Source organism: Hemitrygon akajei, chromosome 18, assembly GCF_048418815.1.
Source record: "Hemitrygon akajei chromosome 18, sHemAka1.3, whole genome shotgun sequence".
In the NCBI taxonomy this organism is placed as follows: domain Eukaryota; kingdom Metazoa; phylum Chordata; class Chondrichthyes; order Myliobatiformes; family Dasyatidae; genus Hemitrygon; species Hemitrygon akajei.
The window spans coordinates 64,757,819-64,776,212 of NC_133141.1; the positions used below are offsets into that span (position 1 = coordinate 64,757,819).

The following is an 18,394-nucleotide window of genomic DNA, read 5'->3' on the forward strand; positions in this document are numbered from 1 at the left end:
GGCCTCCTCCAATGTTCTGATGAGGCCACACTTAAGTTAGAGGAACATCACCTTATATTCCGTTTGGGTAGCCTCCAACCGGATGGCATGAACATTGATTTCTCTAACTTCCAGTAATTGTCCCCACCCCCACCCTTCATCATTTCCCATCCTCCTTTCCCTCTGTCACCTTAACTCACCAATCAACTCCCCAGTTCTTTACTTCATCCCTCCCCCTCCAGGTTTCACCTATCACCTTGTGTTTCTCTCTCCCCTCCCCCCACCTTTTAAATCTACTCCTCAGCTTTTTTTTCTCCAGTCCTGCCGAAGGGTTTAAGCCCAAAATGTTGACTGTACTTTTTTCCATAGATGCTGCCTAACCTGCTGAGTTCCTCCAGAATTTTGTGTGTATCACAGGGGCTGGGGTAGTATAGACACTCCGTTATTAGAGCTACTGCATCACAGCTCCAATGACCTAGGTTTAATCCTGTTGTCAGGAAGTACCTGCGTGGTCTGTGCGTTCTCCCTATCCTCCGAGTGTTCCAGCTTTCACTCATGTCCCATTGCTGGTTAATTAGCCAGCGTATAGGAGCAGCACAGGAGATTGTAGATTCTGGAATCTGGAGCAACAATCAATCTGCTGGAGGAACTCACATATAGCCAGTGGAACTTACTTTACAGTTCCATTGCTGGAAAAAGCCAACGGATCAGGCAGTATCTATGGAGGAAAATGAACAGTTGATCTTTAGAGTTGAGGTCCTTGATCTGGGCTGAAAATTAGCTGGAAGGGAGATAGTCAGAGGAAAGGTGTGGAGCATGAGCTGGCGGGTGATATGTGGATTCATGTGAGATGGGGATGATAGGTGGGGGGTGCAAACAGAGTGGGAACAGTGTCCGAATCTGGGTGGTGATAGACGGAAGGGACAAAGAGCTGAAGATGCTGCAATCTGATAGAAAGGAAGGTGGAGGATGGAATAAAGAGAGGGAGGTAGGGAGGACAAGTGCAGGTAATTTTGGAGGGGAATCAATGGTAGGAGTGTGTAGCTGTTGAGGAAATGGAGATGATGGAGGAGGAGAAAGAGATTGGATGATAGGGGTTGGATAGCTCAGAAGGAGAGAGAATCCATTATCTTTGGTGCAGAGGGGGGAAGAAATGGTTGAAGTTTCAGATCAAGACCCTGCAACGGGACTGTAAAGTAACCCTCTTGTAGGTGGATGGTCGGAGAAATGTGGGAAGGGAATAGGTTACAAGAAATAAATGAGGGAATGGGATTGACACAGATTTTGGCATAGAGGCAATGGACTTAATGACCACATTCTACATTGTATGTGCGTCTCTTGGGTCCTACCACCAATTCTTGGGTTCTCGGAGACTACATCTTCCTCCCAGCCCAGCTTCCCTGTTACCAGGATTAGAGGGCCTGAGTTAAGTTAAGAGTTTGGCCATAAGCCCCTTTCCTACCTCCCACCCACACACATGCACAGTCCTCTAACCCCAGAACAGGGCATGGTCCGCATCCAGCCTCCAGTGGATTCATTGTCTTGCAGCCATTGGGCTTTCAACTTCCCAAGTGGACCCGCAGAGATTCATAGACCCAGTCTCTCTATTTGGTGATATTCCCTTTATTAGTTATTTAGAGATACCTAGTGAAACAGGCCCTTCCAGCACCATGAGCTACACTGTTCAGCAACCCACTTATTTAACACTAGCCTAATCACAGGACAATTTACAATGACCAATTAACCTACTAACTTGTGTGTCTTTGGACTGTGAGAGGAAACCAGAACAGCTGGAGGAAACCCACACATGCAGACTTCTTACAGATGCCACCAGAATTGAACTCCAAACTCCAACACCCCGAGCTATAACAGTGCCATTCTAATCTCTGCACCACCGTGGTGACCTTTGCAGCTAATAACAAAAGGAAACTTTCTTCCATAGGTCTGGCTAAAATCCACCATTCTTGTTCCATTGGATCAAGATAAACATGTAACAGGGAAATGACCCTAACACTCTCAACTAATTAAGTCATCTTTTACTAGTTGAGCCTTCTATCTGGGAACATGTCTTCACCACCATCTTGTACCACCATCTTGTACCACATGGCTTCCAGATCAGTTTTCAAGCTTCTTGATTCAGACCCTCTGAGGACCCCAGTTACTCACATTCAATTGACTGCTTCTCCCAGCACGTTCTACGCGTCACGTTCTCCACCTTGAGAAGGTACCCGGGATCCCTATCCCAGTCACTTCCATAACTCCAGGATTCTCTCTCCACTGCCTGCAATGGACCCATTCGATACTTTATCCTCCACCAGATCCACACTTGCAATCACCGGTTGTTCACCTTTCTCACCTCCAGCAAAGATCAGAAGGTCACCCATATACAGAGTACAGAGCCTGCTAACTCCAACGCCATCCCCAGACCGTGATCCCTACTGCTGACCTCAACAGTTCCAACGATCCTGAACAGATTCAGAACCCGGACTCAGCCGCCATCAATGCAGGTTCCAATGACCCTGGACACCTTCAATGTGCCGATTGTGCAACCTCCAACTCTAACTCCAGCCTGGACCTTGACTGACAGCACCTCCAGGCCGGGACTTCACGCGCAGCCGCTGGAACCCCTGTCTCTCCTTCACCCACAACCACTCTGCAATCCTGTGCCTCCTAGGTCCCACCGCCAGTACTTGGGTCCTCAGAGACTCCATCTTCCTCTTAGGCCATCATCCCTGTTACCAGGACTAGAGGGCCTGAGTTACGTGAAGAGGTTGGCCAGGCTTGGTCTTTATTCATTAGAATGTAGAAGAATGAGGGGCAATCTTATAGAAATGTTTAAAATTATGAGAGATATAGATAACATGGGCAGTAGCAGTCTTATTTATTTATTTATCGATTTACTTATTCAGCGACAGCACAGAGTAGGCTCTTTCATCCCTACGAGCCATGGAGACCCAGCAACTCCACAATCCTGATTAATCACAGTACAATTTACACTGTCCTCGGGGTAACTTTTTCAAGCAGAGGGTGATGAATATATGGAACAAGTTGCCAGAGAATTGGTTGAGGCATTGCAATGGTATCATTTAAGAAGCACTTGGATAGATACATGGAGCGGTGAGGTGTAGAGAAACATGGTTGAACACAGGAAATTGGGACTAGCTGTGTGGGTGCCTGGTCAGCACAGACTCGATGGACTGAAGGGCCTACTTATATCTGTGCTGTGTTGCTTTATGAATCTAAGCTTCCAAATGTTTACCAGTAAAGAACAAAGAAATACCTGTCAGTTAACCAATACCATCCCCAATCCCTTTATGACTCTCCCTCCACCATGGCCAATGGCATAAATAGAATATATTTATTATTGAAATACATATATGTCACCATATATTATCTTGACATTCATTTTCTTGTGGGTATTCACAGTAAATGCAAAAAAAACACAATAGAATTGATGAAAAATGCACACAACGACGGACAAACAACCAATGTGTAAAAGTCAACAAACTGCAAATACAAAAAGAACAAAAAATCTAAATAATATCATATAAATAACTAAGCAGTAGATATTGAGAACACAAGTTAAAGAGTCTTTGAAAGTGAGTCCATAGTTAGTGGGGTCAGTGTTAGGATGAGTGAAGTTGAATGAAGTTATCCCCTCTGGTTCAAGAAGCTGATGGTGGAGGGATCCTGAACCTGGTGGTGTAGGCCTGAGGCTCACCATATATGATGTGAAATTCATTGCTTTGCAGCAAAATACAGTGCAAAGCCACAGAATTACTGTAAATTACAGAATTTTATTGAACGTTCCATGTGATACACATCTGTTATTTCTGTAATGCCTGTGCCTGGTGGGGCTCAGCTGAAGTTGCTGGTCCTGAAGCAACCAACAACCAACAAAAGTTGTGCGGGAGGACAGTAAAATAATAGTGGTGCAACTTGCTTTGAAGTGGCTCGATGATCTATTACAGACTTCAGAAATAATTATAGAAATGTAATTCTTAGGAAAAATCAATGCTCGTCTGAGAATACAACAGCTGTTATATGTCACTGAGCAGTTATTCAGTGACACAGAGAAATGTATATTAAATTTTACCCAAATTTTTAAATTAGAGCAAGCATTATCATTTTAATTATCCTTTTGTATGGACACAGACAGGAATTATTTTTCTCTCTAACTGCATCCTCTTGATGCACTCCGTCATACCAATAGTTTCTCAATAATTTGACCTGTCTACGCTCTTCAACAATTACACCACTGGCTGGAGAAGTCACTACCTAAAAATTACCCTAAACCCTGTCATGATTACTGCACTGAGCAACACACACAAAACACTGGAGGAACTCAACAGGTCAGGCAGCATCTATGGAGGGAGTAAACAGTCAACGTTTCAGCCTCAGGCTCTTCATCAAGACTGGAAAAGAGGCGACAGAAGCCAAAATAAGAAGGTGGGGTGGAGGGGGAGGGGGAGAGGGGTAAGGAGTACAAGCTATAGTTGATGGGTAAGACTAGCTGAGGGTGCAGGTGGGTGGGTGGAGGAAAGAGGGATGAAGTAAGAAACTGCGAGGTGATAGGTGGAAAAGGTAAAGGGCTGAAGAAGAAGTAGCTAATAGGAGAGCAGAGTGGACCATGGAAGAAAGGGAAGGAGGAGGGAAACCAGAGGGAAAAGATGGGCAGATAAGGAGAAGAGAAGGAACCAGAAAGGTGAATAGTAAAACAGAAAAGAAGGGGGGAAATTACTGGAAGTTAGATAAATTGATGTTCATGCCATTATATTGGAAGCTACCCAGACAGAATATGACGAGTTGTTCCTCCAGCCTGAGTTTGACTTCATCATAACAGCAGAAGAGTCCACGGGCAGACCTGTCAGAAAGGGAATGTGAACTCAGATTGAAATCGGTAACCGCTGGGAAATCCTACCTTTTGCTGTGGACAGAGCAATGGTGCTCAACAAAGAGGTCCTCCAAGTCTGGAGGAGGGTGAACCGGGAGCACTGGATACAATAGATAAACCTGACAGCCACACAGCTGAAGTGTCACCTCACCTGCAAGGACTTTTCAGGGACATAAATGGTGGTGAGACAGGAGACGAGGAGCAAAGAGTGATCCCAATGAAAAGCAGGTGGAGAGAGGGAAAGATGTGCTTAGTGGTAACATCCCTTTGGAGATGGCAGAAATGACAAAGAATGATGTGCTGGATACAGAGGCTCATGGGATGGTAGCTAAAGACAAGGGGAACCCTATCTCTGTAGAGACAGTTGGAGGGTGGGGTGAAGGTGGATGAGTGGGAAATGAAGGTGATGTGGGTGAGCGCACCTTCAATGGTGGAGGAAAAGAATTCCTGTTCTTTGTAAAGTGAAGGCATCTCAGATGTTCTAGAATGAAAAGCTTCATCCTGTGAGCAGATGCTGCAGAGATGGAGAAACTCCTTACAGACAGCGGTGGGATTTGAACCCTGAATGGTGATCACTGGTGCTGTGAAGCATTGCATTAACTGTTATGCTACCATGTCTCAGTCTAGGGCAGTGAGTCATCACAACTTGGACAATGTGCACTAATTTCCCTGTGCCGCATTTGCGAAATTGTGTTAAATGATGAGAAGGTAACTGACAAGCATGTGGAACTGATTACTCTCAGAGAGCTGAGGGAGGGTGAAAGCCTTTGCAGCATTCAAGGGCGAGCTCTCTGTATTTACTTCAGATATCCAGCATCTGCAGCATTTTGGTTTTAGGAATGCAGCCAGCTGGCAAATGGCCAGACCCTTGGAACGTACTGTTCTGCAGCTGCTATCAGCGCAATAGTGAGGGTTCATCCCATTGAACCTGGATTCCTACCAAGTCATATAATGTGGCTGGACCCAAACTATGGTCCATTAAAATTGATGCAATTTACTTTAATGCTTATAATAAATTCAGAATCCCTTTGGAACTGTTCTGGAATTTTTCAGTTGACAACCAAGGTCAGGAAATCTTAAATCTTAAATGAACAATTAAAACCTCCTGCCTTGGCTTATTAGCTTCTTCTAAATGGACACAGGCTTTGTTTTATGCAGACAACATGGAGAAAAAGGTCAACTATTGAAGGTGATATGAGACCAGAAGACATAAGAGCAGAGTTAGGCCATTCATCCCATCAAATCTAATCCATATTCCATCACGGCTGATTGATTAACCCCATTCTCCTGCCTTCTCCCCATGATCTTTCAAGAATTAATCAAGAACTTATCAACCTCCGATTTAAATATACCCAATGATTTGGCCTCCACTTATGTCTGTGGCAGTGAATTCCACAGATTCATCACTGTCTGGATAAAGAAATTCCTGGATAAAGAAAAGTGGGGTTTGACCAGGGTCCTATATAGCTGCAACATTACCTCTCGGCTCTTAAATTCAATTCCATGATTGATGAAGGCCAATACACCATACGCCTTCTTAACTACTGAGTCAAACCTGCGCAGCTGCTTTGAGCGTCCTATGGACTCGGACCCCAAGATCCCTCTGATCCTCCACACTGCCAAGAGTCTTACCGTTAATACTATATTCTGCCATCATATTTGACCTACCAAAATGAACCACTTCACACTTATCTGGGTTGAACTCCATCTGCCACTTCTCAGCCCAGTTTTGCATCCTATCAATGTCCCGCTGGAACCTCTGACAGCAGTCCACACTATTCACAACACCTCCAACCTTTGTGTCATCAGCAAATTTACTAACCCATCGCTCCACTTCTTCATCCTGGTCATTTATAAAAATCACCAAGAGTAAGGGTCCCAGAACAGATCCCTGAGGCACACCACTGGTGACCAACCTCCATGCAGAATATGACCCATCTACAACCACTCTTTGCCTTCTGTGGGCAAGCCAGTTCTGGATCCACAAAGCAATGTCCCCTTGGATCCCATGCCTCCTTACTTTCTCAATAAGCCTTGCATGGGGTACCTTGTTAAATGCCTTGCTGAAATCCATATACACTACATCTGCTGCTCTTTCTTCATCAATGTGTTTAGTCACATCCTCAAAAAATTCAATCAGGCTCGTAAGGCACGACCTGCCCTTGACAAAGCCATGCTGACTATTCCTAATCATATTATACCTCTCCAAATGTTCACAAACTTGCCTCTCAAGATCTTCTCCATCAACTTACCAACCACTGAGGTAAGACTCACTATTCTATAATTTCCTGTGCTATCTCTACTCCCTTTCTTGAATAAAGGAACAACATTCGCAACCCTCCAATCCTCCGGAACCCCTCCCTCCCCATTGATGATGCAAAGATCATCACCAGAGGCTCAGCAATCTCCTCCTTCACCTCCCACAGTAGCCTGAGGTACATCTCATCCGGTCCTGGTGACTTATCCAATTTGATGCTTTCCAAAAGCTCCAGCACATCCTCTTTCTTAATATCTACATGCTCAAGCTTTTCAGTCTGCTGAAAGTCATCACTACAATCACCAAGATCCTTAGCCATGGTGAATACTGAAGTAAAGTATTCATTAAGTACCTCTGCTATTTCCTTCGTTTCCATACACACTTTCCCACTGTCACATTTGATAGGTCCTATTCTTTCATGTCTTATCCTCTTGCTCTTCACATACTTGTAGAATGCCTTGGGGTTTTCCTTAATCCTGCCCACCGAGGCCTTCTCGTGGCCCCTTCTGACTCTCCTAATTTCCTTCTTAAGCTCCTTTCTATTAGCTTTATGATTTTCTAGATCTCTAACATTACCTGGCTCTCTGAACCTTTTGTAAGCTTTTCTTTTCTTCTTGACTAGATTTATTACAGCCTTTGTACACCACGGTTCCTGTACCCTACCATAACTTCCCTGTCTCACTGGAACATACCTATACAGAACTCCACACAAACATCCCCTGAATATTTGCCACATTTCCTCTGTACTTTTCCCTGAGAACATCTGTTTCCAATTTAAGCCTCCAATTTCCTGCCTAGTAGCAGCGATAGTGTGATGTTTTCCTAAGGGGTTATGTCAGATTGGAATCCCACAATGGAAACTGCTTGTGCTTGACTTGGTTTAAAATGGGGAGGCTGATGCACGGGCAGCAACCACATGGTCCTTAACAGATTGGGGTCAGAATCCAGTGGCATGGAGCGCAAGACAATGGGGACCAGCCCTTCACTGCTGCAGCTTTCCTGTCGGGATGTGTCATCAACTTCCGTCAACAATCCCATTCATGTCTTGCTTGGATCATTCTTTGTTTGGAACCTCCCACTTGATCTTACTGCAATGGGTAACCCTACTAGGAGCTAAGCCCCAGATGCTAAACTCCAGACAGTAGCACTCTCAGGATCTCAGGAACTCACAAGCCTTTCCACTGTGACAAGGAGTCTGGCTAACGAAGATGGAAGTACGGTCACTGCAGTTCAAGAAAGCTCACGCAGCTGTCTCAGAAGGCACAAAGAGTGTTGTTTTGCCTACGACACTGACATCCCGAGCCACTCCAAATGAATACGAATGTCTGTAAGAACTGTAAAGTACAAAGTTATGAGGGACTTCGATAAGGAGGACTGTGAGATATGTTCTTCCCTTAGCAGAGATGCCTTTGGCCAGAAGACATTTATGGTCAGTAGATTTAAAGAGGCCCAGAAGAAGATTCTACAAAACTACAGACTCACTTTCAAGGATTCTTTACAACTCATAATCTCAGTAGTATTTTTTATTTTGCCTTTTGTCTTCTTTTAGCATATTTGTCGTTTGTCTGTTTTGGTATAGTTTTCATAAATCCTATTGTATTTCTTTATTTTTTCATGTAAATGCCTGCAAAAAGAATTAATCTCAGAGTAGTTTATGGTAAAATATAAGTCCTTTGATAATAAATTTACATTGACATTCGAATTTGTTCAGTAAGGTTATTTGAAATCTGGAATGAACTGCCTAAGGGGTTAGTGGAGACATATACCTAGGTGAGTACTTGAAATGCCATGGCAAAGAAATATGCAGGCCAAGTACTGGAAGGCAGGAATAGAATAAACAGATCCTGGATACCCCATCCAAACTAATCCCACTTGGCAATATTTGGCCCATAACCTTCTAAATCTCTCCTTCCTATGTACCTGTTCAACTGTCTTTTAAATGTCATTCTTGTACCTGCTTCAACCATTTCTTCTACCCGCTCATTCCACTTAGTGTAGTGTTTAGCACAATGCTTTACAGTACCAGCGACCCAGGTTCATTTCCCACCACTGTCTGTAAGGAGTTTGTTTGATCTCCCCATGACTACGTTTATTTCCTCCAGGTGCTCTGGTTTCCTCCCATATTCCAAAGATGTACTGGTTAGTAGATTAATTGGTCTTTCTAAATTGTCCTGTGATTGGGCTATGGTTAAACCAGGGTTTGCTGAGCAGCACGGCTCAAAAGGCCAGAAGAGCCTATTCTACACTGTATCTCAATAAATAAATAAATAAAATGCCACCCTCTGTGTAAAAAAAAGTTGCTCAAATTCCAATTAAATCTGCCCCTCCATCCATCTTAAACCTATACCCTCTAGTTCTTGGTTCCCAAATCTCGGGAAGAATACTGAGTACCCTATCTATGCACCTCATGGTTTTATGCACTTTTATAAGGCCACCTCAGTCTCCTATGATCCAGGGAATAAAGTCCTAGAATGTCCAAGCTCTCTCTATAATTCAGGCCCTCGATTTGGCACAACAGAGTAAGTCTTTCCAGTTTAGTAACGTATTTCCTGAAGAATATAAGGTTGAGGAAATCAGTATTAATTTAGTGATATGTTGATGAGTATTCCTGAACAGCGCAATGCAATACAGTAGAATAGGAAACCAGTTGTCTTATCTTCCCGCTGGTGGAATTGTGATATCTCATCAGGCAGCTGTAAGAATGTCTAGACCTGGCGATCAGAGTCATTAAAAGAACAACTAGATTATGACAATCCATGGTGTTCACATTGAAGGTCTAATCAGAACTAATCTTGCTTTTTGTTGTATCCAAGAGGGGCGGTTGTATCTAGAGAACTGCAAGTGTTTTCAATCTTACCCCTTAAACATGCCCTCTTACCCCTTCTCTTCTCCTCACCTGCCCATCACCTCTGGTGCCTCTCCTTCTTTGCTTTTGCCCACAGTTATGCTTTGTTTCTCCAGAAACTAATTCAAAGAAAACATGGGAGCTGGGATCATTGTCAACTTAGTTTCTTTTTCCTTCTCTTTTAGTGAGGCGCTCATATATGACATGGTAGCATAATGACGTATGCCATTCATGTACTTCTTACATAACAAATTATGTAAACAACAAAGAATGCTCATTCAAATAATATATTTACAATATTACTGAAATATTAAATACACAACACTCCTCCTTGCTTAGCTATAAACTCTGACTCAACACAGAATGCATCTGAACTCAAATATGTAACATATTGCTCTCTAGTCATCTTATTTACATACACAGTATACTACATAATACAACTACTATATAGACATCCACAGCACAGTAAATTCTAAATTGTCTCATTCAGGCCTAAAGATTTAATTTCTATGGAGGATTTCTTACTCTTGTGGGATAGTATCTTTCCAGACAAGGTGGGGGGGGGGGGGGTCGCTGCTTGGCTGGTGAGACAATCTCAGGATCTGGAGCCACCTCAATGGTGGTTGTAGGAGTTGACTTTGGGACTGCAGGAAGTGGCTCTGACAGCTCTGGACATCTTTCTTCTCTAACAATTGACTCTGCTCTCTTCAACTGATCATGCTGTTGTCTCCAGATGATATCAGATACAATCTCCACTGTGTAGGAGAGTGGTTTAGTTCTGTCCTTAATCTTTCCAAGTACCCACTTTTGATATCTCTGTAGTCCCTCACCATCACCAGGACTGCTTGTCCAGGAGTGAAATATTGAGCCTTCTTGTATGAGGAGGCCTCAGTATCTCTCAGCTGTTTCTCCTTCGTCCTCCTCCCAAGATTAGCGTGAGCACAATGAATGACCCAGAAACAACATAAATGGTGGGTTGTTGGTTGTGGAGTGTGCTACATTGCGATATACAAGGACGAAATTGATGAACTTCTGATTCAGTGTCAGTGTAGTGTGTTCTGCTGATATTGCTCACAGTGCGTTTTTTTAGACTCTGCACAAACCTTTCTGCCAAGCCATTTGTAGCTGGGTACAATGAAGATGTAATATGTCTTATTCCATTCATTTTCAGGAATGACTGAAACTGTTCCACAACAAACTGGGTTCTTTGTAAAATGACTAAGTGTTCTGGAACACCAGTCCTTGAGAAGATGATTATCAGCACATCAACAGTGTGCAAGGCTGTAGTGGAGACTATTGGAAACATTTCTGTCCACTTTGTAGCTGCATCCACGACCACCAAGAAATTTGTGCCCATGAATGATCTGGCAGAATCCGCATGAATCCTCTGCCAGGGCAATGCAGGCCATTCCCAGGGATGGAGAGGTGCTGTTCTTGGCATCTTCTGGATGTGCTGGCATCCTGAACAGTGCATGGAAAGCTGCTCAATCTACTGATCTATACCAGGCCTCCAGACAAAACCTTGAGCCAATGCTTTAGCTCTCAGCTTGGATGGTACAACAACTCTAAATACCCACATGAGGAAACTCCTGTCAAGGGCAAGTTCATCCTGGCGCTGGTAAAAAGGGGGAACTGGAATTCCTGCTGCACATTCCAGCTATTTTGGATGGCCAGTGCGGGGTCTTTTCTGGTTTCTTTGTATCATTTCTGCTGTAATTGGGAGACTTTGATTCGCATTAAGGAGAATATGTCAAGAGGATTGTCTTCTTTTATAAATTGTTCAGGCATTTCCTTTTCCAAGGGTAAACAGGATAATCCATCAGCATTTCCATGATTAGTCATCCTCTTGAATTCAGTCTTGGAGTTGTGTCCTTCCAGAGACAGAGACCAGTTCTGCATTGTGCTGCTGCTCTGAGTGGAACACCCTTATGTGGATTGAAACTAGACAGTACTGGTTGATGATCAGTAAGGAGGGTAAACTCTCTCCCATACAGATACTGGTTGAAACGATGTATACCCCAAACCAGACTCAAAGCCTCTCTATCAATCTGTGCATACTTTTTCTCTGCAGTGGTAAGGGAATGTGATGCAAAGGCTATGGGGCATTCACTTCTATCAGTCATAACATGTGACATTACTACATAAGGCAAGGCATCACAGGCAAGCTTCACATGACAACGTAGATCATAATGTGTGAGTATTCATTTCTATTGCATTTAGGAAAGCCACCTCACACTTCTTTGTCTATTGTCACTTTTTCCCAATCTGTAGTAATGATTTCAAGGAGTGGAGCACAGTAGCCATGATTGGCAGGAACCTGTTATAGTAATTGACAAATCCTAAAGTCAACCACAGCTGTGACACATCCTTTGGCCTTGTAAGTGGGGCATCCACCACTGCTTGAATTTTCTCAGCACACTTGTGTAATGCATATACATCAGTGGTGTGACCAGGGTGAGTGATGCTTGGTTTAAAGAATTCACATTTATCGCATTGTTCTCTGAGCCTATAATCTTCTAATCTTTCTGTTTTGAGATTTTGGAGATGTTCCATGTCCTCCTCATGAGTAACAATGATGTCATCCATGTAACTCTGAGTGTCTTGGCAATCTTGCAGCACCTGGTCCATTACTTTCTACCAGAGTGAGGGGCAGAAGTTACTCCAAAACTTAAGCCCTTTGTAAGTGCTCATGGTGAGAAACATTTGGGACTCTTCTTCCATTTCCATTTGTAGGCCGTTCTCAGCTGAGTTTACTTTGCTGAAATGTTTTTCTCCAGAGAGGTTTGCAAAGACATCCTCTATCCTGGGCAGAGGGTAATGACCTACTTTCAGTTTTGGGTTGATGGTAACCTTAAGATCACCACAGATCCTGAAAGATCCATTCTTCTTGGCTACTGGGACCACTGGCATTGCCCATGGGCTCCACTCAACCTTGGCAAGAATTCCTTCAGCCTCTGTGTGATCTAGCTCACCAGCTACTTTACTACCGACTTTAACACAAAGTGTATAACGAACTGGACAGACTTTGTAAGACTTAGGTGTGGCAATTTCATTTAACACTATTTTACCAGTGATATGTTTGAGTTTTCCAGTATCTTTCTTAATTCACTTTCAGTTGACTCTATTTCAGTGGATGTGGCATGCAAATTGTGGATGGATCTAAATTAAATTGCATTTGTCTCAGCCAATGATGGCCCCACAATGGTGGCCTTCCTGTTTTTACCACATACGAGCCCAATGTGGCTTGTTGGTTGCTGTATTTCACAGTTATGAATGTCATTCCCACAGAATTATCTTTTCTCTAGCGTAAGTTCTTTTTTGATATCTGCAGGCTTCAGTTCAGCATCTCTGAAATGCTATTCAAACTTATTTTGAGGAATGTCACAGTTGAGCCAGTGTCCAATTTCATTTTAATTGATTTGCTGTTCTCTTCTGGGGTAAGCCATATTGCTTGTCTCGTGTTAGTTTTCACATTGTAAATCTCAAGGCTATCTGACCTTGTGTCATTCTCATCATTATCAGATTTTTCACCAACACCATGCAGATTAGTGCTCTTTTTGAAACTGCAACTTGACTTTTTATCTATTTCTTTTCCCTGTGCAATCCATTTATTTTTGTCTGTCTGACATGCTCTTTGTACATGTCCTACTTTGTTGCATTTTCCTGCAAGTTTTGCTTGTAAACCTGCATTGATCTGGGGTATGTGAACCCCTGCCACAACAGTACCATAATTTGTTTGGCCAAGCAGGTTTTTGTTTAGATGTTGCAATTTTGTTCACACTCACTTTCATTCCTGACTGTAACTCAATTATGTCTCTGGCTGCTGCTTCCATTGATACAGCAATTTCAACTGCTCTTTTAACTGTGAGTTGTGCTTCAGTTAGAAGCTGTTTCTGAATGCTTCTTGTAAGATTCCACAAACTTGTAAGACCATCACTGAACTGATCATGCTGGGACAATTTCTTCAATTTAGCCACTTAGCCCCTTCTTTTTGATTCCGCTATGAATCTTAAAGCATCTGCAATCAACAATGATTTCCTTCATTCCATTCATGATAGCAGTAAAGCTCATTGTTGGTTTGGTTGGAGCAGTTAAACTTCTAAACAAACTGTATACTTTTCTGCCCATTGTATTCAGCAACACTGGCACTTGTTTTTCATCAGCTATTTCATTTGTTTCAAAATACTGCTCAGTTCGTTCAGTATACATCATCCAGTTGTCTGTTGTGCAATCAGATGTGTCTACCTTTCCAATGCTTTTAATTATTTATTATTATCGCCTTGTACTCACTGTTTATGAACCCGTGCCCATACCTGTTGCTTGTTAATTTCATCCATTTTCTGCCTTTTTTTAACTCAAACGTCTCTCTCCCCTTCTGAAGAGCAATGTGCTGTGCTTCAACGGGTAGGCAGTCATCTCGGGTTCATTTTAAGACTTCCTTGTCGCCAATGTTCTGTTTTGTAACTCCAGAGACTAATCGAAAGAAAAATACAGGAGCTGGGATAATTATCCACTTAGTTTCTTTTTCTTTTTCTTTTAGTGAGGTGCTCACATACGACTTAGAGGCATAATGATGTATACCATTCACGTACCTTTTACATGTAATCCATAAGGAAGTATATAAACAAACAATGTATACAATATTACCCAAATATTATTGAAATATTAACTACACTACAGTCCATTTTCCTCTCCTATCAAATTCTTTCTTCTTCAACCCTTTACTTGTCCAAGGGTTAAAGGATTGCGTAGGTGCATGAGTGGGAGGGAGGATTGGCTTTGTGGGCATGCTATGTTGGCACCAGGATGTGTGACAATACCCCCAGCATACCCTTGGGTGTGTTGGTTGTTAACACAAATGGCACATTTCACTGTATGTTTTGATGTACATGTGATAAATAAACTTGAATGTTAAATCTTCTACTTGTCACTTCGCAGTTTCTCATTTCATCCAACCTCCCCCAACCGCTCATCTTCCTTCTTGCCTGGTTTCACCTATCAACTGCCAGCTTGTTCTCCTTACCCTCCCCCACCTTCTTATTCTGCTTTTTCCACCTTTCTTTCCAGTCCTGATGAAGGGTCTCAGCCTGAAACATCATCTGTTTGTTCCCCTTTATAGATGCTGCCTGACCTGCTGAGCTCCCCCAGCATTTTGTGTGTGTTGCTCTGGACTTCCAGCATCTGCAGAATCTCTCTTGTTTATTGCTTTCAATCTAGACTGACAATTCTTTAAGGTGCAGTTAAACGAATGACCTTCACTACCTCATGATGTAGAGCTAATAAAGTATCTCTGAATGTGAACATTGTGTGCAGCAGGAGAGATGAACCTCAATGTCTGATGATTTAATTAATGAAATCCACCCTACTGTGTTCTCTTACAGCAATAACAGAAGAGAGCCCAGCAGAGAAGAAGGGAAATCCCATGCACACTGGTGTGGTGGTGGGCATCGTGCTGGCAGTTATTGTGATCACTGTCATTATCCTAGTCGTCATCTATGTCAATAGTCATCCACTGTCTTCTGCAGCCTTATTTTTTATCGAGGTGGGCCAAAATTTCATCTATTTCACAATTAAATCCAAATCTGAGTGTTTTGGATGAACACAAGTCAGAGTCAGATTTGTTATCACTAACATACACTCAGTGGCCACTTAATTACATACCTCCTGTAACTAATAAAGTGGCCACTGTGTACATGTTTATGGTCTTCTGCCACTGTAGCCCATCCACTTCAAGGTTCGATGTGTTGTTCATTCAGAGATTCTCTTCCACACACCACTGTTTTAATGCAAGGTTATTTGAATCACTATCACCTTCTTGTCAGCTTGAACCAGGCTGGCCATTCTCCTCTGACCCCTCTCACTAACAAAGTGTTTCCGCCCACAGAACTGCCGCTCACTGCATTTTTCTTTTGTTTTTTGCACCATTCTCTGTAAACTCTAGAGACTGTTGTGTGTGGAGATCAGCAGCTTCTGATATACTAAAACCACTCCATTTGACATCAACAATCATCCCATTGTCAAAGTTACTTGAACACATTTGTACGTATTCCCCATGAACACGTGTTTCCTCCGGGTGCTCCAGTTTCCTCCCACATTCCAAAGATGTATGGGTTAAGGTGAATAAGTTGTAGGTATGCTTGGTTGGCACCTGAAGTATGTCGACTCTTGCAGGCTGCTCCCAGCACATCTCCGACAGAAGTGATGCGCTTCACTGTGTGTTTCAATGTTTTGACGTATATGTGACAAATAAATCTAATCTATAGTCTTTAGCGAAAGACCCCTTCCAATCTAAAATAGTCCTACTGTAGTTTATATTCCACCCATGATTTCTTTCCATTCTATTGTCCTCTTTTCAATCTTGCAGTATGTCTATTCTATTCCAGTTTCTGTCATAAACTCATCAAATTTCCTTTTTTACCTGTGTTCATGAGGACAACCTCCTACTCATTTCCTCATTGGGTAATTTCACAGCTGCCTTGTATTAATGGCCCCTAGGTTTAACTTTTGTCACAAGTTAAAAATTTTGCCTCTAAAGGACATCCTACCTCTGCCCAACCTTTCAGTTTTCTAAACACAAGAGATTCTGAAAATACCAGAAATCCAGACTAAGACACACAAAATGGACTCAGTAGGCTAGGCAGCATCTGTGCTGTTAATCTTCAATATTCTACAAGGTTCTCAGCAGACAATTTTTTGTCTTCTCTAAAGAACCGTATTACTTCACACTGAAAGGAAGCTGTGAAGACACTTTCTCCACTGCTGTAGCCTCTTGATGTGCTTTGAATGTTGGGATACAGGATATGAGGTGGCTCAGTAGCATAGTGAGATGGTACAGTAGTGTAGCATTTAGAATAACACTTTACAGCGCCAGTGTTCAATTCCCACCACTCTCTGTAAGAGCATACATTCTCCACTCAGGTTTCCTCCAGGTTCTTTGGTTTCCTCCCATATATTAAAGATTTATGGGTTAGGGTTAGTAAGTTGTGGGCATGCAATGTTGGTGCTGGAAGCATTGCAATATCTGCAGGCTTTAGAGCACTGATGTACAGAGAGATATAGTTTTTTATTTAGAGATACAGCATGGTAACAGGCCCTTCTGGCCATATGAGTCCACACCACCCAATTATCTGATCTTGAAGTTCAAGTCCATAGCTCCATGAAAGTTGCATCACAATATGCTTGCCTTCATTAGTCAGGGCACTGAATATTAAAGATGGCAAGCCATTTTACATATTTATAAAACGTCGGTTAGGTTGCATTTGGAGTATTGTGTGCAGTTCTGATCACCACATTATCGGAAGGATGTGGAGGGTGCAGAAGAGGTTCACCAGCATGAGAAGGGGTTGGACAGACTTGGATTGTTTTATCAGGAGCATCACAAGCTGAGGGGGCAACCTGACAGTAGAGCATCTGAGAGACATAGGCAGGGTAATTAGTCAGAGTTATAAACACAAGAGATTTGCGTGAACATCAATTTCCCTAATTTACAGTAATTTCTCTGCACCCCTCCCCCCCACCACACACACCTTTCTCTCTTACCATTTCCCTTTCTGGCTCCCCTCTTATCTCTTTGCTGACGACACTACATTGATTGGCCTAATCTCAAACAATAACGAGGTGGCCTACAGGGAAGAAGTCATCTCTCTGACACAGTGGTGTCAAGAAAACAACCTCTCCCTCAATGTCACAAAAGCAAAGGAGCTGGTTCTGGATTACAGGAGGAATGGAGATGGGCTAGCCCCTATTGACATCAATGAATGCGGGGTTGAGAGGGTAAACAGCTTCAAGTTCCTCGGCATCCACATCACCGAGGAGTTCACGTGGTCTGTACACACCAGCTGTGTGGTGAAAAAGGCACAACAGCATCTCTTTCACCTCAGACGGTTGAGGAAGTTTGGTATGGGTCCCCAAGTCCTTGGAACTTTCTACAGGGGCACAATTGAGAGCATCCTGACTGGCTGCAACACTGCCTGGTATGGGAACTGTACCTCCCTTAATCGCAGGACTCTGCAGAGAGTGGTGCGGACAGCCCAGCACATCTGTAGTTGTGAACTTCCCATGATTCAGGATATTTACAAAGACAGGTGTGTAAAAAGGGCCCATAGGATCATTGGGGACCCAAACTATCCCAACCACAATCTATTCCAGCTGCTACCATCTGGGAAGCGGTACCAGAGCATAACAGCCAGGACCAACAGGCTCCGGGACAGCTTCTTCCACCAGGCCATCAGACTGATGAACTCATGCTGACTTGAGTGTACTCAATATTACATTGACTGTTCTATTTATTATAAATTATTCAATACCACGCCATTATAAAATGTGGCTTAGAGTATATACAATGCAGTGAATGGGATAATACGTAGAGGGAACTGACGAGAATAGTTGATCAGATTAATTGCCTGGGGGAAAATACTCA

At 42.9% G+C, this 18,394-nt stretch overlaps 1 protein-coding gene across 1 annotated transcript in view; it reads left to right on the forward strand.

Annotated features, from left to right (window-relative positions):
- Positions 1 to 18,394, forward strand: part of LOC140741490 (plexin domain-containing protein 1-like) — an 810,319-nt gene that overhangs the window by 767,650 nt on the left and 24,275 nt on the right. Inside the window, exon 13 of the mRNA XM_073071746.1 lies at positions 15,357 to 15,517. Within this exon, the coding sequence (XP_072927847.1) occupies positions 15,357 to 15,517 (161 nt within the window). The remainder of the gene's footprint in view (positions 1 to 15,356; positions 15,518 to 18,394) is intronic.